The sequence below is a fragment of the Nansenia antarctica genome, assembly GCF_963989245.1.
Source record: "Nansenia antarctica genome assembly, chromosome: 2".
Lineage (NCBI taxonomy): Eukaryota > Metazoa > Chordata > Actinopteri > Argentiniformes > Microstomatidae > Nansenia > Nansenia antarctica.
In genome coordinates, this window is record NC_137675.1 from 34794125 (window position 1) to 34821193 (window position 27069).

A 27069-nucleotide genomic window follows, 5' to 3' on the forward strand; every position below is an offset into this window, starting at 1 on the left:
GCTTGTTGTAAAGAAAAGGTCTATAATGCATTGAAATGACATTAGTACACCAGACATTAGACATTAGACATCAGACATGGAAATATGTCAATGCGCGGCTGTCATGCACAAATCAGCTTGTAACGTTAGACACACAGCACATCGGCATAATAACGTTTTGTTGTTGTTGTGCTTGTTATAAAGAAAAGGTCTATAATGCATTTAAATGAATGATACAACCCATTAATAATATTACCTAATAACAACTGCTCGGATTAGATTGTGGGTGCCGCTACATGGAAATAGGTCAAAATGCGCATCATGTGTACCATCATCCGCTGTCAAACGCCACAGGTAATAATTGATTTATGATTGTACATCTCTGAAATGCTCGACTGTCATGCAGCGTTGCGTTACTGTAACGTTAGACACAGCACCGACATAAAAGCGATTTTTTTTTGGTTATGCTTGTTATAAATAAAAGGTCTATAATGCATTGTAATGACATTAAACTAAGATAATAAGATGGTTATCATAATTTTTCAAATCTTTATTAATAAGTAATTACAGAGAAAGTAAAATGACATTTCCGCATTGAATAGAGCGACATAACATTTCTGTAGATGATTCGCAATGCATCCTGGAATCAAGGGGTAGCGTACCCCTATGGCTTCGAAGCTAGTCTGGTCCTGGAATTGCTCGAAATGAAGCCATAGTTAGGCCTCGAAATGAAGCCATGGCTCGATGAAATATGAATTGGGATAGCCCTACCCCTAAACGTGAACGCGCAAAACGAAGCCGTAGGGGTGAAAACGAAGCCGTAGGGGTGAATTGGGATTGGCCCTTGGACTACAATGAACTATATACAGTTTTTATTATTTTTAATTTTCACACAATCGGTTATTTCTTGACATATATGGGACACATAATAAAATGAAATAAATAATAATAATAATAATAATAATAATAATAATAATAATAATAATAATAATAATAATAATGAAACAAGACATAACAAAGGAATCTAAAAACTGAATATACATACATGCATACATATATACTTATATACATACATACATACGTAGTGTAGTATATATATATATACTACGTATGTATGTATGTATATATATACTATGTATATATGTATGTACATACATACCAGTGTTTCCTCTATATGCATTTATTCGTGGCGGGCCGCCACGAATGAATTTCCTCCGCCACTAATTGATTCAGACAGTCCACTTTGATTCAGGCTGCGCAGAAAGGCAGCGAGTTATTATGACCGGAGAACAGAAAAAAAGCAGATTGAAGCTAGATTTAGGCCGCTTCCAGACCAACATTTTGTTACGATTTAGGGCGTAGTTATTTACAATATGTTACAATGTTGCAATTAACCTCGTCGTTTGTGTTCGCACTGCAATCGAGACTGAATCGCTCTCAACAGGCGCGCGGCGCGAGGCGAGGCGCTTTCAAAACAGTTTTGTGATTGGTCCGAATTTAGCGGGACATTTGGATTTCTCTTTTAGCCCGTCGCCGGTGCCTTTAATCCTGTATCCTAATCGAAAATGCAACATCATCAGCGACGACTGTGGGTTATTGCATTTACTGCTGTTCTTTGGTTCATGTTCTTATACCAGTGCTCAGTATAGAGTATTTTAAATGAACATTCGTAATGTATGTCTCTGATGTTCATGGTCAATTAAATCAGCCTATTTTGTGAAACAAATAATGTTCCCGCTAATGGGTTAACCGAGCATTCTCGCACCTAACGTGCAAGCACCTAGCTTCGAACTATTCATAGCAATAAGCGCGGGGCAAAAATAATCTATTGCCTCTAAAATCACCACGAACAGAACGGCGGAGGTACGGGTAAGCAGGTCTCATGTTGGTGTCCTCAAAGGTAAGAGTTGGTTTTCTTTAACTCAACTGATAGCATTACCTTGCTGTTGTTGTTTACCGAATGCTCCATCTGACTGTCACACTGTGATTTTACTTGTGTAAACAGTTAATGAGTAACGTTAGCCGGTTTTGTGCGTGTACTCTCATGTAGGCCTACTTCGTATTGATCTTTCTGTGTGTGTGTGTGTAATGCGCGTTCCGCATGTTCCGCTGCAGCTGTAGGATATATTGGTATTTGATCACCTTCTATATAAAATCACCTGCTCGGCTTTAATGACTTAACCGCTATTTAAGAAATTATAATTGTTGCCACCCTCTAGTTTCTGGTGAAACTACGTCTTTGTTTTGAGCGCCAGTGCGCGTTTTATGCGAAAGACAACCGCTCCGCCACTAATGTGAAAAATCCTGGAGGAAACACTGCATACATAGGGTTATTCACCTATCCACAGTCATGCTGTTAATATTCTCATTCCTTGTATTTCTTTGTAACCGTAAATTGTGTGTAATCTCCTCCATTCCATATAATTCCCAACTTCAAGTAACCAAGTTGTATATGTTGGTGGGTTTCAGCCAATTTTCAATTTCAGCCAGTTTTATGCCTTTTATGGCAGCTACGAGTAAAGTCTGCAAGACACCCACCACTACACCCAACACCTCATGAATGTTGATTCTAACGGTCCTGTGTGTAGTTTTGTGGGAGGGTATGTGGTCTATTTTAAGAAAACATTAATGGTAAAGAGGTTTAAATGTTAGGTGTCATGTTCATAAAAACCGATGATAAACATGAATTTAGTGTTTGAACAGAAAGGCAGGTAAAAAGAACACTGCTAGACATCTGAGAACAAGAGGAATGCTAACAGCATGTACATTGGTCTACCCTCCACTATGTCCTTTGTGATGGAGTTTAGTTCCATACTGAATAGAATGGTTTCATGACCCCCTTCCTCTCTGTGACGCTCCAGGGCGTAACGCTCTGGTGGTGGTGGCGGCGTCCTGTGTGGCGTTCTCCTGGGATGCGTTCGGCTCTCACGTCTTCACTATCACTGGAAAGACGTCGCAGGGTCTCCCCCCCTTCAGGTCCCCTCCCATGTCGGAGACCACGCCCAATGGTACCGTCATTTCCTTTGGAGAGATCGTAGAGGTGAGTGTCAGAGTGCTGTGCCAGTCATGCATGGAGAATCTGCTGAACAAACACATCACAACCAAAGAGCCATGACAATGAAAATATGAACAAACTGTCTGGGGACAAACGTAGCAGAATTGTATTGGAATCTCCATAAGAGACTAGTAAAGACTAGTAAACACTATTTTAGCTGGATTGTTGAGAGTGATCAAATATTTGTATTTGATGTTGGAGACATATATGTGGCAACAGACAGTGAAAAGAGCTACCTGTAGGCAAAATCATTTTTCTGTTTTTTACATGTGCTTAAACTACAGATTGTAAGCTTTCAAATGATGCATACGGAAACAAATTCAAGACGACATGAGTATTTGAAAGTTGTTAACCCTGAAATCACTAAGAAGAGAAAATGCCCTTCAAAGAGTTTGTTCTTTCTTCACACAGCCAGGTAATGGGTGGTAACAACACCTGGTTAACCCCACCCCCAACCACTCCCCCTCTAGATTGACAGCTGTCAACTATCAATATCTGTCAGTGTTAGTCACTGGGTCAGATAGCTATAACTAACATTATTACCTAGCAAGGTATTACCAAATATGAAGGTTCCAAGATGGCGGCGCGTTCACATGCGAGGCTGGGAGCGCTCCTACCATCGGTGCTTTTTAGGGCTTTTATGTACATTTGTATGTACATTTTTATTTCAGTACTTATAGGGAACTGTTGTGTAAATAGTACCTACAGCAGGCACGACTTACAGCGGAGTTCCTGAAACAACAAAGGATTCCTGACGATATTGCCCGATCACCGGGGAAAAACTGGTACACAGTCCCGACCCTGAGGCGCAAACGTCGGCGTAGGGACCGCAAGCAACGCCGGGGCCGCAGGGGAGGCCTGCTAGCGAGGCTGAGGAGGAGCCCGGACAAGCCAGCTTTGCCGAGTATATTCCTCTCTAACGTAAGATCCCTAGCTAACAAGATGTACGAACTGAGACTGCAGGTAGCTACCAACAACACCGTGGGGGATAGCTGTGTGATTATTCTCACAGATTATTCTCACCTGGCTCAGCGCTTCCATTGTCGACTCTGCGGTCGCGCTACAAGGCCGCTCGCTACACCGAGCGGACAAGACGGAGCTTAGCGAGAAAAAGCGCGGGGGCGGCCTGGTTATATCTACGAAGGACAGCTGGTGCTTAAACACAAAAACTGTGAGTAGCCACTGCTCCCCAGACCTGGAATACTTGACTGTTAAATGCCGACCCACATACCTCCCGAGGGAATTCAACGCAGTGTACATAACAGCTGTTTACATTGCACCAAGCGCGGATGCTAGCTTAGCATTAGCCCGGCTACATGACGTCATCAGTGGTGGACAGAGCACAGATCCTCAAGCAGTGCACATCATCGCAGGGGATTTTAATCATGCTGACCTGAAGGTAGTACTACCCAAGTTTTATCAGCATGTTAAATGTGCAACAAGAGGAGATAACACACTGGACAAGGTATACACCAACATCAAGCTTGCTTACAAAGCTAGACCGCTAGCTCATCTAGGCATGTCTGACCACGTGTCCATCCTCCTGATACCAGCCTACACTCCCATGAGGAAAAGTGCTCCCATCACCACTAAGACTGTCAGAACCTGGCCAGCAGGGTCCGCTCCACTGCAGATCTGCCTGAATGACACCTCATGGCAGGAATATGAGCATGAGGACCTGGAACAGTTCACGTCGTCGGTTCTGAACCACATAGTGAACTGCACCAATTCAGCCACCGTGGACAAACGTGTCCGGGTCTACCCCAACACGAAGCCATGGATGACTGAGAAGGTCCGACAACTGAACAACGCCTTCTCAGCGAAGGACAAACTGCTGTACAACACCACCAGGGCTAACCTAAACCGTGGCATCCGGGAGGCGTCCTAACGATTCCCACCGTAGTTGGGGTAGACCACGCCCACACCACGCCCACGCCACGCCAACTTCTGGAATATGTAGGGGTGTTCTCTGTATCTTGTTCTTCCGCCCCGCAGGTCGTTCCGCAACCCCATTGGATTTTAGCTTTAGACGTAACACGGGGTGCACGATTAGATATAGGTTACCCATCTCTGTATGCAACTCGGCGGCGCTGAGTGTGCCGCGGGCCAACGGTCAATGTTCGCCGCGGGCACGGCCGCAAGCGGCCGGGCGCGGCTCTCATTGTCCTGTTGGCCCTGGAACGCGCGCCTATTCTTAGTGTCAGTGATTGTGTTTGTGTTTGAGAAGAAAAAAAAAAAAACACCCCTACATATTCCAGAAGTTGGCGTGGTCTACCCCAACTATGGTGGGAATAGTTAGGACGCATCCGGGAGGCCAAGGCAGACCACAGAGAGAAGATTGAGGAATGCTTCCTGAGCAACGACTCCAGGCGGGTGTGGCAGGGGGTTCAAAAAAGTCTTCAATCAGAATCAGAATTTATTTTACAGTACACAAGAACAAAAATCTTTGGCTTTGGTTTTTGAACATTAGCATTGCAGCAAGGTACATAATCACAATAATAAGTAAAGTAAGTAATGTTTTTTGAGGTGCTGTGGAGTCTGGTGGGCATGTGGTGTCTTTTGCCTCATCTGAACAGAATTCTCTGATCAAAAAGATACTTCTGTCTGGCCATGTCAAGTCCGAGTGGGCCTTGAACATGAAGATCACCTCTGGGGGGCTTGACATCAGTGATTTTCAGCCATAACCACGCCAGGTTCCTTAGCATCAAAGCTGGAACAGACGGAAGTCAATACATAGAATTATTGCCCACAGTAAATGAAATAATATTACCGCCATACCCTGTTCATAAAATGAAAGAGGTAATACATGATAATGAATTACCTGAAGTGCTGGTAACTCAGACAATCAGGAGATGGAGGGCTAATGTCAAGGCAAGGCCATGCATGGTCCTCCAGACACCACAGCATGAAGTTGTTCTGACACTAAAAACAAATCAAACACAGTTAGCTAGCTGTACATAGCATCAACAACACAACTTATAAGAACTGCATAATGCTATGCGATTGTTTTAGAGTCTTAGACAATATGACACATAACTTACTTCAGGTTGTGTTACTTCAACTGTGCACGTTTTGGCACCCCTGTGCTCGTTTTGGCACCCCTCTCTCCCACCCAATTATTTGTGCTAGTTTCCTGCAATTTTACATGTTGTTCATAATAAACCAGCACAATAAATGAAAATAATTAACATTTTATAAAACAAGAAAAAAATTCAGACAATATATCATATTTATGAAATCTTCATAAACAAATACAGTAGCCTACAGACTCTAAAAGAAAAATGGGCGCCATCAACAGGACTCAGCCCCTTGGTCAGCAGCAGAAAGACCCTTGGTCATCATCTTATATACAGTGCATTGCTCATAGATGGCTATCATGTTATACAGTACATACCAGGGTTTTTCCTGGGTCAGAATGAGGGCTTTGGTGGTTGATCTTGTGCGAGCGCAGCGCGCCCACATTTTTTTTGAGGGACCCCCAATTGTTGTATTTGTATTGTAAATTGTAATTATTATTATTATGAATGTACCTGGTTATGTTACAGTAGAGAAACAAAAAACAGTTACCAAAAAAAACTGAGTATTTACTAGCTAAGATTGACAAAAGATTGGCGTGGTGCAACCGAAATTAGTAAACAACTAGTTTGAAACTTGCTAGTAACAACTAGGGGTTTAGTAACTACTAAATGCCTGCATTTATAATGACTTACGCCAAATTGGTGCAACCCAGTCCAGTAGGCTACCAGATACGATGTTGTAATGTATGCACATAATTTGCTACCACGGTTGCCAGACGGAATTGACAATGTCCAGCCCAACCGGTCTAAAAGCTGCCGTGGCATCTTTCTGCACGCGCGTTAACTTGAGTCTGCAATCGAAGCGGCAGGCGAGCGCTGATGGAAGAACCTGTGTTCACGCGAGCTGCAAGAACGTAGCAAGCAGTGGTTGCCAGGTCCAGTGTGACCAAAAGTAGCCCAATCTGGCAACCACTGCTTGCTACGTTCTTGCGTGAACACAGGTTCTTCCATCAGCGCTCGCCTGCCGCTTCGATTGCAGACTCAAGTTAACGCGCGTGCAGAAAGATGCCACGAAACTCATGTCCGGTAGCTTTCTTTCAAGGAATTTCAAAAATAAAAGTCCCGTAAAACAATTGTTATTTCTCGCCGTGAGAAATAGAGATGCGGCGTGAGAGCGTGAGAACTGGTTGAAATGCGTGAGTCTCACGGCGATTGCGTGAGACTTGGCAGCTATGCTTACTTACTTACTTAGCTAATGCTAGCTAGCTAACGCGGCTAGCCCAACCCAAGTAACAAAAGAAAAACAGTTAGCTAACTGTACACAGTACACAGTATAAACAACACAACTTATAAGAACAGCATAATGCTATGCGATTGTTTTAGAAAGTCTTAGGCAATACGACGATAGAACATAGTAGCTAATGTTAGCTAGCTAACGCGGCTAGCCCAACACAAACAAAGGCTACTCACCCAAAAGTAGAAAGTGTTGCGGTATGGTGATCCTGTGAAATCCGTATGTTGTTCTAGTAAACGTTCGTTTCTTCGGGACTTTCGTTGTGCCTTCAGTCATTACTGAACAATTCATTGAGCTAAGCAGTATTCATCGATGTGCAAACTCGAAATGCTTGTGAGGGGGACCGCGTTTTTCGCCAGAGCTGTGAGTGGGATCAGAAGGCAGCGAGGTCGGAGAGCTGCCTGCTTGGTTCGCCTTCGGCGGAGAGGAACGCGACCACCACTACCGGGCATATTCCTGAGCAACGTGAACTCCCTTTGCAATAAAATGGATGAACTCCGGTGTCTCGTTGCAAGGAACAGCGACTTCCACTCCTCGGCTGTCTTCGCGTTCACGGAGACGCATCTATCTTCATCTGTCCCTGACGAGGCGGTGGAGCTAGAGGGATTCTCCGCGTTCCGGGCTGACAGAGACTTCGAGGCGGTGAGCAAGTCTAGGGGTGGGGGGTTAATGTTCTTTGTAAACGTGCGCTGGAGTTCCGAGGTGACAGTGCTCCACAAACACTGTTCCACGGCTATAGAATCCCTATTCATCCTCTGCCGTCCATTCTATTCCCCCCGTGAGTTCAGCTCATTCATTCTCGCGTGTGTCTACATTCCACCTGATGCTGACGTCACCGCAGCAGTAGACACACTGGCAGAGCAATTGATGAGTGTGGAACGTAGTTACCCGGACAGTTTTGTTGTTGTTTTGGGGGATTTTAACCAGGCTAATCTTAGCCGGGCGCTCCCCAAATACAGGCAGCAAGTCACGTGTCCCACCAGGGGGGTGAACACTCTGGACCATTGCTACTGTACAGCTCGTCAAGCCTACCATTCTGTCCCCCGTGCTGCACTGGGCTACAGTGACCACATCCTCATACACCTGATCCCTCGCTACAGGCAGAGGTTAAAACTCTCTAAACCTGTTGTACGGCGATTCAGGGTGTGGTCCAGTGAGGCATGTGAGCGACTCTGCGCCTGGTTGGAGAGTGCAGGCTGTGACCAGGACTTGGTGGAGTGGGCGGGGCCAGAGGCTGGTAACAATCTGGATGTATACACAGACACTGTTACATCATTTATCAGCTTTGGCGAGGAGGTGTGTGTCCCCCTCCGCTCCAGGAAGTCCTTCAACAACGACAAGCCCTGGTTTTCATCCCAACTCAGGCGTCTGAGGTCAGAGAAGGAGGTGGCTAGGCGCAGTGGGGACGTGGACCGGGTCAAGCAGGCCAAGTACAGGTTCGCCAAAGCGGTGAAGGAGGCGAAGCATCGCTTTTCGGAGAAGCTGCAGCAACAGCTCTCTGAGGGGGATTCCGCCTCCGTCTGGAAAGGCCTAAAGACCATCACCAACTACAAACCCAGGTCCCCGCTGATGTCCGACAACTTCCCTCTCGCTAACGAGCTGAACGAGTTCTACTGTAGGTTTGAGAAAGAGAGGTTCCCGCCCACCCCCGCCCTCTCCCTCCACCCCCCCCGGCTACAACCACCACCCCCGTCCCCCAGGGGGGCCAATGTCCCTCCTGCTACCAGCACTATTCTCCCTTTACACCAACAGCTGTGTCTCCCGCCACCCCTCGGTCAAGCTCCTGAAGTTTGCAGACGACACCACCCTGGTGGGCCTCATCTCCGGGGGGGACGAATCTGCCTACAGGGGTGAGATCGAGGGGCTGCAGAGCTGGTGCAGTTTAAACAATCTGGAGCTAAATGCTCTGAAAACAGTGGAGATGGTGGTGGACTTCCGAAGGAAAGCAGCCCTGCCCCCTCCCATCACGCTGGGAGGTACCCCGGTGACCTCCGTGGAGTCATGCCGCTTTCTAGGCATGACCATCTCCCGGGACCTAAAGTGGGAGCAGAACACCGAGGCCCTCACGAAGAAGGCCCAGAAGAGGATGTTCTTCCTCCGGCAGCTGAGGAAACTCAGGCTGCCGAGGTCCATGATGGTCCAGTTTTACACGGCCATCATAGAGTCCATCCTCACCCACTCCATCATCATGGTTCCCTGCTGCAACGACCAAGGACAAGGCCAAGTTGCAGCGGGTGCTACGTTCAGCAGAGAGGGTGATCGGCTGTAACTTGCCCTCCCTCAACTCCCTGCATGACACCAGGGCTCTGAGGAGGGCAAGGAAGATCATGGCAGACCCCTTCCACCCCGGCCACGGCCTCCTCACCCTGCTTCCCTCTGGAAGAAGGTTGCGGCTGCCTAAGGCACTGAAGGCCCGCCACAGGCTCAGTTTCTACCCCTCAGCCGCCAGGCTGATAAATGACTCTGGCTTCCCCCTCCCCCCCGCCCCCAAGTCTGCCCAGGACTGAATATGCACTGGACTCACTGTAAAAACTCTGCACTGCACTTTATACCGCACTATCCAATGCACTGTTGTCTGTCCTGTGTTGTTGTTGTTGTGTTGTCCTGTTTTTTGACACGTGAAAAAAGTATAAACGCACTTACTGTAATGACGAAGCAAATTCCTATATGTGTAATGCATAATGGCAATAAATGTTATCTGAATCTGAATCTGAATCTGAAATACATTCTCCCTCACAGAATGAAAACATTGAATCATGCGCCCTTTGTCTGACTCCCCCTTGAGCGAGCTCAACAGCCAATCACACCCAAATGAAACACATGTTATTTCAGCCCACCCCCTCAAGCGCCACGGAAAAAGCATGACAAACAAGCTCATTTTGTTGATAGATTATACTTATTTAATGAACGTAAAACTGTTCGGAAAAATAACGAGTGGGTACTTCAAAGCTTCAAGTTGAATGTTAGCAAAAAAAACGAAAATCAGACTTTTAGGTCAGAAATAGTTTGAAGACTGATTTGACGTATTTCTGTTTTGCGCCTGGTAACTCCAAATACGCTAGTGTGTCACATATACTGGAACAAGTAACATGGCTAACGTGACCATTCACTAATATACAGTGGGTTCGGAAAGTATTCAGACCCCCTTACATTTTTCACCCTTTGTCATATTGCAGCCATTTGCTAAAATCAATTAATTTCATTTCTTTCCTCGTTCATGCACACACAGCACCCAATATTGTCAGAAAAACACAGACAGATTTATTACAAAATAAACACTGAAATATCACATGGTCATAAGTATTCAGACCCTTTGCTCAATATTGAGTAGAAGCACCTTTTTGAGCCAATACAGCCATGAGTCTTCTTGGGAATGATCCAACAAGTTTTTCACACCTGGATTTGGGGATCTTTTGCCTTTCCTCCTTGCAGATCCTCTCCAGTTCTGTCAGGTTGGATGGTGAACGTTGGTGGACAGCCATCTTCAGGTCTCTCCAGAGATGCTCAATTGGATTTAAGTCAGGACTCTGGCTCGGCCATTCAAGAACATTCACAGAGTTGTTCTGAAACCACTCCTTCGTTATTTTAGCTGTGTGCTTGGGATCATTGTCTTGTTGGAAGGTGAACCTTCGGCCCATTCTGAGGTTGTGAACACTCTGGAAAAGGTTTTTGTCCAGGATATCAATGTACTTGGCTGCAATCATCTTTCCTTCAATTGCAACCAGTCGTCCTGTCCCTGCAGCTGAAAAACACCCCCACAGCCTGATGCTGCCACCACCATGCTTCACTGTAGGGATGGTATTAGGCAGGTGATGAGCAGTGCCAGGTGTTCTCCACACATACCGCTTGGAATTAAGACCAAAAAGTTTGATTTTGGTCTCATCAGACCAGATAATTTTATTTCTCAGAGTCTGGGAGTCCTTCAGGTGTTTTTTGGCAAACTCGATGCGGGCTTTCATGCGGGAACCTCATGATTCTCATTTGCTCTGACTTTACACTGTGAGCTGTAAGGTCTTATATTGACAGGTGTGTGCTTTTCCCAATCAAGTCCAATCAATATAATTAAGCTCCAATATAATTGGACTCCAATGAAGGTGTAGGCCCATCTCAAGGATGATCAGAAAAATTGGACAGCACCTGAGTTAAATATAAGTGTCACAGCAAAGGGTCTGAATACTTATGGCCATGTGATATTTCAGTGTTTATTTTGTAATACATCTGCAAACATTTCTACAAGTCTGTGTTTTTCTGACAATATTGGGTGCTGTGTGAGCATGAACGAGGAAAAAAATGTAATTAATTGATTTTAGCAAATGGCTGCAATATGACAAAGAGTGAAACATTTAAGGGGGTCTGAATACTTTCCGAACCCACTGTAGCTGAAAACTGATTTAGAATATAAATCTTCTAACCAGACACACCGGCACTGTCCCAGTTTCTGGGATAATGGAAAAAGTTAAATAATCACTTAGCAAGTTTGGCAGCAAAATATCAGTGTTATCGTTGTCAGTGTTACAGCACTGCTCTGGAAATATGGTATCGTTGACTAATTGACAATTTCTGGACTGTGTTTACCACCTCAAATTAATTAATTCATGCCCAGCCAAATCCATGTTTAGAGGTAGCTAGCTAACCTTACATTGATCATACCCGTAAGACTTTTCACGTTTCCAAAAATGCCGGTCGAGAGAGGACGCTGGCGTTGCTTGTTCGCCGCTTCTTCTCTAGGTGTAATTGCAGTATACAGAGTAGATTGTCCGACAAAGACACTTAGATTTAGATTTAGTAATCTAAAAATTAATTAGACCCTATACTTTCTTTCTTTCTTTTTTTGTTTCTTTTTATTTTACTACTCGATCTTTTCAGTTTGTAAAGCGTCTTTAAGTGTCTAGAAAAGCGCTATATAAGTCGAATGTATTATTATTAGTATTATTAGTATTATTAGTATTATTAGTATTATTATTATTTCTGTCCGATCACGTCACAGTGATAAGTGAATGACAGCCCATTAATCCTGCATCTCTTTTTGGCAGGACTTTGGAGAAGGGTTGGCTGTCATTCCATTCATGGGTGTACTGGAGAGCATTGCCATAGCTAAAGCCTTCGGTAAGATCCCTCTATTCTTGGAATCTCCTTTTCAAATGAGCCCTGATGACAAAACATACAATGCCCTGTGGATTTGTATAGTATTTGGACATTGAAGCATTTTCTTCTTCTTTTGGCTCTAGTGCCTACACTGAGCGCATGTCACTGACATTATCCCTTCTCCCCACATCTGATAATGGAGCCAAACACCTGTTGTCACATACTCTAAATATGTCTCAAATGAAATGTGCATGAGCACAAACAGCCTACATAAGAGTCTGGACACACCGTGGCCTGAATCATCCTGCTTTCAAAAAATAATAACAAATTCAACACTGTCGTTGCAATGCCCCCTCAGTTGCCTGAAGAAGGTCAACAATTCTGCCGAGTGCACTGTAAGATCTAGGATGCATTCACACCTAGCTCCTTGTTCCCAAACAGGGAGTGTTTCACCTTTAGAAACAAGTTTATATTCTACGGAGGTTGTTCAGTGCTGTATGCGCGTTCCTGGTTCTGTGTGTACTCTTGTGTACTTCATATTCGATGAGCTGATTATCTTTCACTGTGTGTGTGTGTGTGTATGTGTGTGTGTGTGTGTGTGTGTCAGTGTCTTGGGCGTATCTGTCAGTCACATGTATATTATTCAGTAACCTATGTTCAGTGCTATATGCACGTTCCCCATGTTCTGCTGCAGCTGCAGCCTCAGGATATCTTGGTATTTGATCACCTGCTATATAAAACATTGCCGCTCGGCATTAATGGCTTAACCACTATTTTTATTAAAACAAATGGCCACCCTCTAGTTTTGGGTGAAATGACGTCTTTGTTTTGAGCGCGCGTGCGCGTTTCATGCGTGCACGCCACTAATGTGAAAAATACTGGAGGAAACACTGAGTTATATATATATTTATTTATTTTTTAAATCAAAATTACCGATTTAAGTACCGTTTCGGTACCGGTACCGTTTTTAAAGTATCGGTTTGGCACCGGTATCGGATAAAACCCAAACGATACCCAACCCTAATCATCTGTGCTTGCTTGTTTGCGCTTGCTCCAATTGTGTGGATATGTTGTATGTCTTTTGCTCTATATTGCTCTAATTGTAAATATAATGTCATTATTTTTTCTTTTTCCCTTGTGTACTCTAGACCAGCGGTTCCCAACCTTTTTGGACTCAAGGCCCACTTAAAAATGTCAAAAGTATTTGCGCACTCGTAAAAATGTTTTGGTGTCTCATCATTATTCTTTTATTCTTATTGGATATTTCATATGCATCATCATACATACAGTGCAGTCGGATCAACGGATGTAGGTCCTACCATAAGTTCCTATCTTTTAGTATCACACTGATGATACATTTTTGAAGGTTTTAAAGAAAAAAAGACAGTACCATAACTTAAATCCAAAAAATTATGTTGCCCATGATTTGGCGGCCCACTTGCAGTACCCTCGCGGCCCATAGGTTGGGAATCGCTGCTCTAGACACTAATCATGACAGATCAAGAATTCTCTGTTGATCTGACTGGGTGTTCCTGGTGGTGTCTCCTCAGCCAGTCAGAATGACTACAGGATCGATGCCAACCAGGAGCTGTTTGCCATCGGTCTCACTAACGTCATGGGCTCCTTCGTCTCAGCTTACCCTGTCACCGGGAGCTTTGGACGGTGTGTGTGTCCGTGTGTGTGCGTCCGTGTGTGTGCGTCCGTGCATCCGTGCATCCGTGTGTGTGTCAGTGTGTGTGTGTCTGTGTGTGTGTGTGTGTGTGTGTGCGTGCGTGCTTGCGCCTGTGTGTGTGTGTGTTTTATACGTTATATCCTAACGTTTGTGTGTTTGTCTGTGTGCGTGTGCGTCTGTAGTTAACATGTGTGTTCTATATGTGCAGGACTGCAGTGAACTCCCAGACGGGCGTGTGTACGCCAGCAGGCGGGGTAGTCACCAGTAAGTCACAACATTCACAACTGAACCAATCAATAACACCTTTTATCAATAACACCTTTTATCAATAACAACTTTTATCAATAACACCTTTTAGCAATAACAACGTTTAGCAATAACACCTTTTATCAATAACACCTTTTATCAATAACAACTTTTAGCAATAACAACTTTTAGCAATAACAACTTTTAGCAATAACACCTTTTATAAATAAGAACTTTTATCAATAACACCTTTTATCAATAACAACTTTTAGCAATAACACCTTTTATCAATCAGCCCGACATGAACTAGAGTTAGTTAGTTCAGCACTGACATTTACAGTAGGACAGTACAACAATTGAGGAAGGTCAATAAAAGCTTGAATAAAATTGTATTGAATGTTTTTTCTGTGTCAATAATCCATATTACAACTCAAAATACCTTTTCAATTCCCCCTTCCCAAACAGTATTTTTTATCCCCCAAATCCACTAAATCAATGTATTTGTTTGATGATGTATTATGATACTGTATTTACAAAAGTCCTGTACAAGTCTGTAGGCCTTTCCTATCTTCTGGAAGAAAGGTGCCATATGCCAAAAAGAGTCAACTTTTCTACTTTTTTTACTTTTACTTTTTATTATTATTATGCATTATGTTTAGTAAGTAACAGTCTGGGATAATCTCACCCACTTCCCATCCTTCCTGCTACACCTACTCTACTCTACACCTACACTACTCTACACCTACACTACTCTACACCTACACTACTCTACACCTACACTACTCTACTCTACACCTGCACTACTCTACACCTACACTACTCTACTCTACACCTGCACTACTCTACACCTACACTACTCTACACCTACACTACTCTACTCTACACCTACACTACTCTACACCTACACTACTCTACACCTACACTACTCTACTCTACACCTGCACTACTCTACACCTACACTACTCTACACCTACACTACTCTTCTCTACACCTACACTACTCTACACCTACACTACTCTACTCTACACCTACACTACTCTACACTACTCTACTCTACACCTACACTACTCTACACTACTCTACTCTACACCTGCACTACTCTACACCTACACTACTCTACACTACTCTACTCTACACATACACTACTCTACACCTACACTACTCTACACCTACACTACTTTACACCTACTCTACTCTACACCTGCACTACTCTACACCTACACTACTCTACACCTGCACTACTCTACACCTACACTACTTTACACCTACTCTACTCTACACCTGCACTACTTTACACCTACACTACTCTACACCTACACTACTCTACACCTACACTACTCTACACCAGTGGAGGCTCCTCCATTGAGGTGGAGGAGGCCTGGCCTCCCCAATAATTTGAGAGAAGAGAGAGAGATTTAAAAAAGCAATAATTATATTTTTTATCAGACACACAACATACAATTCAGAACAATACTTCATCCATTTCTAATATTTATCCTGCAGAACAGCACTCATACACGCGTGTGGCGGAAAAAGGTACTACACGGAGGCCAGGCCTCCTGTCGGAAAGTGGTTTCTCATAGAAGTCAATGTAATGCAATTTTTTTCATGGCAATATGTGATTGGCCAAATCACTGAAAATGGGTGGGAACAGGAGGCCTGGCCTCCGTGTAGTACCTTTTTCCGCCACACGCGTATGAGTGCTGTTCTGCAGGATAAATATTAGAAATGGATGAAGTATTGTTCTGAATTGTATGTTGTGTGTCTGATTGACATAGTGTTTGAGTGCTTTTGACATGTCATTGATTGTATGTAGTATGTTGTGGTGAATGTTGTGAGCCTGAGCAGAAGGGACAATAGCTGCTGCAGGCGGACCAGAGATTCATGCCAATTGTTTTGTTTATTTGATGACCCATTGTGCAGGCAATAAAAGCTGCTTCATCCACCATCCTGAGAGTGTCCCAATCCCTTCAGTACCGCCAAACACAAATTAATAATGTTTAACAAAGACAGATAAGAAGAACAGGGAACATTCCATCGCGAGTGAAGCGAGCAAGCAGAAAAAAAATTGGCCTCCCCAATTCTGGAAGTCACCAGCCTCCACTGCTCTACACCTACTCTACTCTACACCTACACTACTCTACACCTACACTACTCTACACCTGCACTACTTTACACCTACACTACTCTACACCTGCACTACTCTACACCTACACTACTCTACACCTACACTACTCTACACCTACACTACTCTACACCTGCACTACTCTACACCTACACTACTCTACACCTGCACTACTCTACACCTACTCTACTCTACACCTACACTACTCTACACCTACACTACTCTACACCTGCACTACTTTACACCTACTCTACTCTACACCTACACTACTCTACACCTACACTACTCTACACCTGCACTACTTTACACCTACACTACTCTACACCTGCACTACTCTACACCTACACTACTCTACACCTACACTACTCTACACCTGCACTACTCTACACCTACACTACTCTACACCTGCACTACTTTACACCTACTCTACTCTACACCTGCACTGCTTTACACCTACACTACTCTACACCTACACTACTCTACTCTACACCTGCACTACTCTACACCTACACTACTCTACACCTGCACTACTTTACACCTACTCTACTCTACACCTGCACTGCTTTACACCTACACTACTCTACACCTACACTACTCTACACCTACACTACTCTACACCTACACTACTTTACACCTACTCTACTCTACACCTACACTACTCTACACCTACACTACTCTACACCTACTCTACTCTACACCTGCACTACTCTACACCTACACTACTCTACACCTACACTACTCTACACCTGCACTACTTTACACCTACACTACTCTACACCTGCACTACTCTACACCTACACTACTCTACACCTACACTACTCTACACCTGCACTACTTTACACCTACTCTACTCTACACCTGCACTGCTTTACACCTACACTACTCTACACCTACACTACTCTACACCTACACTACTCTACACCTACACTACTCTACACCTACACTACTCTACACTACTCTACACCTACACTACTCTACACCTACACTACTCTACACCTACACTACTCTACACCTGCACTACTCTACACCTACACTACTCTACTCTACACCTGCACTACTCTACACCTACACTACTCTACACCTACACTACTCTACACCTACACTACTCTACACCTACACTACTCTACACCTACACTACTCTACACTACTCTACACCTACACTACTCTACACCTACACTACTCTACACCTACACTACTCTACACCTGCACTACTCTACACCTACACTACTCTACTCTACACCTGCACTACTCTACACCTACACTACTCTACACCTACACTACTCTACACCTACACTACTCTACACTACTCTACTCTACACCTGCACTACTCTACACCTACACTACTCTACACTACTCTACTCTACACTACTCTACTCTACACCTACACTACTCTACACCTACACTACTCTACACCTACACTACTCTACACCTGCACTACTCTACACCTACACTACTCTACACCTGCACTACTCTACACCTACTCTACTCTACACCTACACTACTCTACACCTACACTACTCTACACCTGCACTACTTTACACCTACTCTACTCTACACCTACACTACTCTACACCTACACTACTCTACACCTGCACTACTTTACACCTACACTACTCTACACCTGCACTACTCTACACCTACACTACTCTACACCTACACTACTCTACACCTGCACTACTCTACACCTACACTACTCTACACCTGCACTACTTTACACCTACTCTACTCTACACCTGCACTGCTTTACACCTACACTACTCTACACCTACACTACTCTACTCTACACCTGCACTACTCTACACCTACACTACTCTACACCTGCACTACTTTACACCTACTCTACTCTACACCTGCACTGCTTTACACCTACACTACTCTACACCTACACTACTCTACACCTACACTACTCTACACCTACACTACTTTACACCTACTCTACTCTACACCTACACTACTCTACACCTACACTACTCTACACCTACTCTACTCTACACCTGCACTACTCTACACCTACACTACTCTACACCTACACTACTCTACACCTGCACTACTTTACACCTACACTACTCTACACCTGCACTACTCTACACCTACACTACTCTACACCTACACTACTCTACACCTGCACTACTTTACACCTACTCTACTCTACACCTGCACTGCTTTACACCTACACTACTCTACACCTACACTACTCTACACCTACACTACTCTACACCTACACTACTCTACACTACTCTACACCTACACTACTCTACACCTACACTACTCTACACCTACACTACTCTACACCTGCACTACTCTACACCTACACTACTCTACTCTACACCTGCACTACTCTACACCTACACTACTCTACACCTACACTACTCTACACCTACACTACTCTACACTACTCTACACCTACACTACTCTACACCTACACTACTCTACACCTGCACTACTCTACACCTACACTACTCTACTCTACACCTGCACTACTCTACACCTACACTACTCTACACCTACACTACTCTACACCTACACTACTCTACACTACTCTACTCTACACCTGCACTACTCTACACCTACACTACTCTACACTACTCTACTCTACACTACTCTACTCTACACCTACACTACTCTACACCTACACTACTCTACACCTACACTACTCTACACCTACACTACTCTACACCTGCACTACTCTACACCTACACTACTCTACACCTGCACTACTCTACACCTACACTACTCTACACCTACACTACTCTACACCTACACTACTCTACACCTACACTACTCTACACCTGCACTACTCTACACCTACACTACTCTACACCTACACTACTCTACACCTACTCTACTCTACACCTACACTACTCTACACCTGCACTACTCTACACCTACACTACTCTACTCTACACCTGCACTACTCTACACCTACACTACTCTACACCTGCACTACTCTACACCTACACTACTCTACTCTACACTACTCTACTCTACACCTACTCTACTCTACACCTACACTACTCTACACCTACACTACTCTACACCTACACTACTCTACACCTACACTACTCTACACCTGCACTACTCTACACTACTCTACTCTACACCTGCACTACTCTACACTACTCTACTCTACACCTACACTACTCTACACCTACACTACTCTACACCTACACTACTTTACACCTACTCTACTCTACACTACTCTACTCTACACCTGCACTACTCTACACCTACACTACTCTACACCTACACTACTCTACACCTACACTACTCTACACTACTCTACTCTACACCTGCACTACTCTACACCTACACTACTCTACACTACTCTACTCTACTCTACACCTACACTACTCTACACTACTCTACTCTACTCTACACCTACTCTACTCTACACCTACACTACTCTACACCTACACTACTCTACACCTACACTACTCTACACCTACACTACTCTACACCTGCACTACTCTACACCTACACTACTCTACACCTACACTACTCTACACCTGCACTACTCTACACTACTCTACTCTACACCTACACTACTCTACACCTACACTACTCTACACCTGCACTACTCTACACCTACACTACTCTACTCTACACCTACACTACTCTACACCTGCACTACTCTACACCTACACTACTCTACACTACTCTACTCTACACTACTCTACTCTACACCTACTCTACTCTACACCTACACTACTCTACACCTACACTACTCTACACCTACACTACTCTACACCTACACTACTCTACACCTGCACTACTCTACACCTACACTACTCTACACCTACACTACTCTACACCTGCACTACTCTACACTACTCTACTCTACACCTACACTACTCTACACCTACACTACTCTACACCTACACTACTCTACACCTGCACTACTCTACACCTACTCTACTCTACACCTGCACTACTCTACACCTACACTACTCTACACCTACACTACTCTACACCTGCACTACTCTACACCTACACCTGCACTACTCTACACCTACACTACTCTACTCTACACCTACACTACTCTACACCTACACTACTCTACACCTACACTACTCTACACCTGCACTACTCTACACCTACACTACTCTACACTACTCTACTCTACACTACTCTACTCTACACCTACTCTACTCTACACCTACACTACTCTACACCTACACTACTCTACACCTACACTACTCTACACCTACACTACTCTACACCTGCACTACTCTACACCTACACTACTCTACACCTACACTACTCTACACCTGCACTACTCTACACTACTCTACTCTACACCTACACTACTCTACACCTACACTACTCTACACCTACACTACTCTACACCTGCACTACTCTACACCTACACTACTCTACACCTGCACTACTCTACACCTACACTACTCTACTCTACACCTGCACTACTCTACACCTACACTACTCCACACCTGCACTACTCTACACCTACACTACTCTACTCTACACTACTCTACTCTACACCTACTCTACTCTACACCTACACTACTCTACACCTACACTACTCTACACCTACACTACTCTACACTACTCTACTCTACACCTACACTACTCTACACCTACACTACTCTACACCTACACTACTTTACACCTACTCTACTCTACACTACTCTACTCTACACCTGCACTACTCTACACCTACACTACTCTACACCTACACTACTCTACACCTGCACTACTCTACACCTGCACTACTCTACACTACTCTACACCTACACTACTTTACACCTACTCTACTCTACACCTGCACTACTCTACATCTCATTTAATATCCTTTTGTCACACAGCATAATCTAGCAGAGCCAGACAGTGTGCCTGGCGAGAGATTAACATGCAGAGAGTATCCTAGCACTAGGCCAGCCGTGCCTATTTCACCTACTATTAGTGCCACCTTGGGGGTCTAATAGACCCCCTCTTTAGAATGCAAATCTGCTACTTATACACAAAGATCACTAGAGGTCGCTTCTTGTAAATTAGCCTGCCTCCTACACAGAAAAACTGCTAAATAGCTTTATACTAGCTTATCCTGATATGATTTTGAAAATGTAAGGATACTACTGGGTGGTAGAATGCACATATCTAGGACAAGTCATGAAAGGAGGGTCCTAAAATGTGATCGAGTGCAAATGTATTAAAAAAAAATCACTCACAGGGTCACCGTGAGTTGTTCCATGGCTGTTCAAGGAAATCCATACTTTTGCTGTAGAGCCATGAAGATGACTTTTCCGCCATATTCATTTGTCAATCATGTTTTCATGTCAATTACATTGGCCCAAAACAGAACCAAACTAAATAATAAAATATGATATTGACCCAACCTACAGTATAATGTTAGATTAAAAGTAATAAATGATTATACAATTCCCTGCATAAATGATGGGACAGTGACAAATGTTTTCTTCTTTTGGCTCTACAGTACACAAGTTTGGATTTTAAATCAAATTATGAACCTAATATTATTAGGTTAAAGTAGAGACTGAGCTTTTATTTGATAAAAGGTATGTGTGTAAATATTTGTTTCACAATTTAGAAATTACAACAGTTTTTATGCATAGTCCCCCTATTTCACGGTATCCAAAAGTGATGGGACACTTGACTTGACAGGTTAGATGTGTTCTGTCACATCATTTGTGCAGTCATATGAGAGATGTCAATGTCTAGTCTTGATTCTAGGCTTTAGGTTTGCCTAGAGTATAGAGTATCTATAGAGTATAGAGTATCTGTAGAGTATAGAGTGTAGAGCCAAAAGGAGCAAAAATGCTTTGTCCCATTACCTGTACAGGGCACCGTATATCCAGATCAAGTATATCATTCTACGTCTATGAATGTTGTCTTGTGGTTAATTCCTTAGAGTTTGGTTAACTATGGTAAATATCTGGTCTGTGTGCAAGAATGTACACATGGTCAATGTGTGGTCTTCACGGCCTCTCTCTCCCACTGGTGGTTAGACGGCCTTTATGCTGTGTGTTTTTTTCATGTATACGGATCCCCATTAGCTGTTTCATCATCAGGCTACTAACAGCTACTATTCCTAGGGACCACACAGAAACATATCACAAACAATCACACAACATAGACAGAAAATACCAGCTAAAAAACAACATTATTAACAGAAACAATAATACAACCCATGATGAAACAATATCCACAACCACAACAATTTTCATTGACAACTTTTCTGCTCTTTGACCAGCTCACCTCTTAACTACTCCAGCCCCCCCCCCCCCCCCCCCCCCCTCTGTCCACAGCCTGCTGTCTTAATGCAGTTCTAGCTGGTATCCCCCTCCTCACTCTCCAATTTAGTTCAGCACCTACGGCCCACAAATTGCCCCTCAGACAGCCTTCCCTCTCGCCTTCTTAAAAAAGTGTTTGAGTCGGTCGGCCCAATTATCTTATTACTGATCAATACCTCTCTCAGTTCTGGACGTGTCCCAGCTGCCTTCAAACACGCTGTGGTACAAGCCCATTTCCCAATTATCGTTCTTGTCCAAAGTCCGGGAGCGGTTTACGTTCAGTTGCAAGCATTTTTTGTTATGCATAACATTCACATACATACATTTCAGTCTGGCTTCAAACCATGCCGTAGCACTGCCCTCCTATATGCCAAACATGCCCTCCTGCGAGTCCTAAATGATCTGCTCTTAGCCGCCGACTCTGGTAGTCCCGCCATTTTGGCACTCCTAGATCTCTCACCCGCCTTTGATACAGTGGATCATTCGATCGGCCTCGTTGTTATGCCCCCTGGTGACTCGGGGTAGCAGGGCGCAACATAAAGCAACAGAATAGACAAGTGAGGGTGCAGTCACACAAAAACCAGGAAACCCAAGATGCAATAAATTAATATTTATTGATAAAGCAACACAGGGCACAGAGAGGACTAACAGTGGCACCAAATAAAAGTGATAATCCGAAAATAATCCCACCCTCCCTTACGGGTGCTAGGGACCTCAAAGTACAATGGGTGGTGCTTACTCTAAACTGGGGTGCTAGACCGCAGGTAAATCCTATGTGTGTGCAAGATGTAAACCCAGGGTATCGCAACTAGTCATCTACGCCACCATACCCCATCCCGGGCCCTAAGGTCAGCTGACCAGCTGCTGCTGGAGGTCCCTAGGACCAGGCTACAAACCAGAGGGATAGAGAATTCGCAAAGGCAGCCCCTAGGCTCTGGAACAGCCTCCCCCTCCACGTCAGATCTGCCCAGAGCGTCGAGGCTTTTAAAACCGTAGCTAAGACGTACCTCTTCTCCCTGGCCTTTGACCTGAGTTGAGCCTGCGTCCCGACAACTGCACTTTTCTGCACTTAGTCACTGTGTGCAGGTTGTTGGTGATCTCGCTGGTAGTCTGGTGTGGTCCTGCTCCTGGTTCTTGGTGTTCCTCATGTCCATACATGGTAGCTTGTGGTCAATGTGTGGGTTTTTAAGGTCTGTCTTTCTCCCTTTGATGGTCAGATGTCGTCGTGCCGATTGTACCATGTACGGAGGGGGCGGCTGTGGCGCAGGAGGTAGAGCTGCCGTCTAATGATCGCAAGGTTGGCAGATCGGCGGTTCGAGCCCCGGCTGGCCACATGTGGAAGTGTTCTTGGGCAAGACACTGAACCCCAAATTGCTCCCAGTGAGCGGGCCGACCTTGCATGGTAGCTTGCCGCCATTGGTGTGTGAATGTGTGTGTGAATGGGTGAATGAGAGGCCGTTGTAAAGCGCTTGGGATAAAGGCGCTATATAAGTGCAGTCCATTTACCATTTACCATTTACATTTGTGGTCAGTCTGTGGTCAGTTGGTGGTCCTTCATGGTCTCTCTCTCCCCTGGTGGTCAGGTGTGGTCGTCCTCCTGTCCTTGGCTTTCCTCATGCCTGCGTTCTACTACATCCCCAAAGCCTCTCTGGCTGCCGTCATCATCTGTGCCGTGGCTCCCATGGTGGACTACCGCGTGGTCCCTGAGCTCTGGAGGATACGCAGTGAGTGATTCAGTCTTCATCCCTTTTTAATATGCAACCTCGATCTAATGCTGCCTTCATATGCTCTCGGAAACCCTGGGTCATGTAAGATGTTTGCGTGGGGCTTTCTATTGGTTGATTCACAGACTCCACCCTGCGTGGGAAGCTTGGGTTGCATCACAGTAGAGGTTTTCAGGTCGGATATTTAGGGTTAGGGTTAGGGTTGATTGTGAGTGTCTTCTAACTAGGAGTGTGTGTGTGTGTGTGTGTGTGCGTGCGTGTGTGTGTCCATCCTTCTAGAACTGGACCTGCTGCCCTTCCTGGCCACGTTCCTCCTGAGTTTCTGGGAGGTGCAGTATGGCATCGTTGCAGGCGTGGTCGTGTCCTGGATCATGTTGCTCTACAACGTTGCCAGGCCAACGCTCAAGGTTGTCTGTGTGTGTGTGTGTGTGTGTGTGTGTGTGTGTGTGTGTGTGTGTCTGTGTGTGTGTGTCTGTGTGTGTGTGTCTGTCTGTGTGTGTGTCTGTGTCTGTGTGTCTGTGTCTGTGTCTGTGTGTGTGTGTGTGTGTGTGTGTGTGTGTGTGTGTGCGTGTGCCTGCATGCGTGTATATTATGTTCCATGCTGCTGTGCACTTGTACAGGTTTGTGTTTAATGCTGCTGTGTATTTTATTGTGTGTGTGTGTGTGTGTGTGTGTGTGTGTGTGGTTACAATGCCCTGCGTAAATGTGACAGTGAAGTATTTTTGTTTCCTCTGGCTCTATACATTTTTTTTTTTTTTTAAATCAAACAGGTGATGAGGTTGAAGTAGAGATTCTCAGCTTTCAACATTCTGAAACGATAACACTTTTTATACGCAATCTCCCTATTTCAGGGTAACAAACCAACAGTTTGGGAGTCTGCTATTGTGGTCTGTCAACATGAGGACCAATGAGACATCAATGAGCATCAAGGAAGTCATTATTAGGTTGAAATGTCTGGAATATCTGCAAATGATCAGAAACATAGGCATAACCTTAAGCTTATCAACATGAACCGTTTGGAACATCATTAAAACTGGAACCACTAGTGCTAAAATTACAGAAAAATCCTGCAGACTGGAAAAAGGTATTGTGGACAGATAATATGAATATTGTCATGGACCAGAGTGATTGCAAGTGGAAAGTTTGGAGAAAAAAGTCTGCCCAAGATGTACAGCATACCACCTCATCTGTGAACATGGTGGAGGGGGGTTATACCACCTCATCTGTGAACATGGTGGAGGGGGGGGGGTTGTGAACATGGTGGAGGGGGGGTTATACCACCTCATCTGTGAACATGGTGGAGGGGGGTTATACCACCTCATCTGTGAACATGGTGGAGGGGGGGGGGTGTGAACATGGTGGAGGGGGGGTTATACCACCTCATCTGTGAACATGGTGGAGGGGGGTTATACCACCTCATCTGTGAACATGGTGGAGGGGGGTTATACCACCTCATCTGTGAACATGGTGGAGGGGGGGGGGGGTGAACATGGTGGAGGGGGGGTTATACCACCTCATCTGTGAACATGGTGGAGGGGGGTTATACCACCTCATCTGTGAACATGGTGGAGGGGGGTTATACCACCTCATCTGTGAACATGGTGGAGGGGGGGGGGGGGTGTGAACATGGTGGAGGGGGGGGGGGGGGTGAACATGGTGGAGGGGGGGTTATACCACCTCATCTGTGAACATGGTGGAGGGGGGGTTATACCACCTCATCTGTGAACATGGTGGAGGGGGGGTTATGGTTTGGGCATGTGTAGCTGCTAACTTTGAAGGTCTTAATTGATGATGTAACTGCTGTATGATGTAACTGCTGTATGATGTAACTGCTGTCGGCAGAAGCAGAATGTGTTTGGACAGAAACATCTTGTCTGCTTGAGTACAAGCAAATGGCTCAAATCCATTGGATGACATCATCATACATTAAGACAATGACTCCAAACGGCAGAGCAACTAGAGAGTTTTTCAGGACAAAAAAGTCCTCGACTGGACAAGTCAATGTTTTGGATTTTTGATTTAAATTCGATTAAACATGCATTTAATTACCTGATGATAAGATTTTAGGCAAAAATACCTCAAAACAAACAACAACTGAAGACAGCCTCAGTATAGGCCTGGCAGAGCATCACCAGAGAAGATACTCAGCGTCTGGTGGGTCAATGGGTCACAGACTGCAGGCAGTTATCGCATGCAAAGGATTGTCAACTAAATACTAAACATGAGTACTTCATTTTGGCATTATATGAATCTGTTTCTTTGTTGGTGCCCTGAAATATAGGGACTATGCATAAAAGGTGAAACCAATATACACCAAATGCCATTGTAAAGGTCACTAGGCACAGAGGGAGGTCGACACAGAGGAACGGTGTAATCAACACGTATTTATTTAACAACCGGCCCAGCCACGTCCCCTCCACCATGTTCACATGCTGGGGAGAGGTGGGAGAATAAAGTTCAGTCGCTGGGAATGCAGGCGTGCGCCGCTCCAGCGCGTCACACCCAGCTGTCCGCAATCAGCTCATTATCCCCCTCCAACGACAGTCTGCCTCCCTCTGCAGGCCAGAACGCGTAAAGAAACGTTAAAGTTAGGAGCATACAAG

General features: G+C 44.7%; 1 protein-coding gene across 1 annotated transcript in view; it reads left to right on the forward strand.

The window, feature by feature from the left end:
- slc26a11 (solute carrier family 26 member 11) overlaps window positions 1–27069 on the forward strand; it is a 46314-nt gene that overhangs the window by 13399 nt on the left and 5846 nt on the right. The window contains exons 6-11 of the mRNA XM_080524402.1: window positions 2841–3019; window positions 12379–12451; window positions 13981–14092; window positions 14311–14366; window positions 24326–24466; window positions 24746–24873. Of these exons, the coding sequence (XP_080380528.1) occupies window positions 2841–3019; window positions 12379–12451; window positions 13981–14092; window positions 14311–14366; window positions 24326–24466; window positions 24746–24873 (689 nt within the window). The remainder of the gene's footprint in view (window positions 1–2840; window positions 3020–12378; window positions 12452–13980; window positions 14093–14310; window positions 14367–24325; window positions 24467–24745; window positions 24874–27069) is intronic.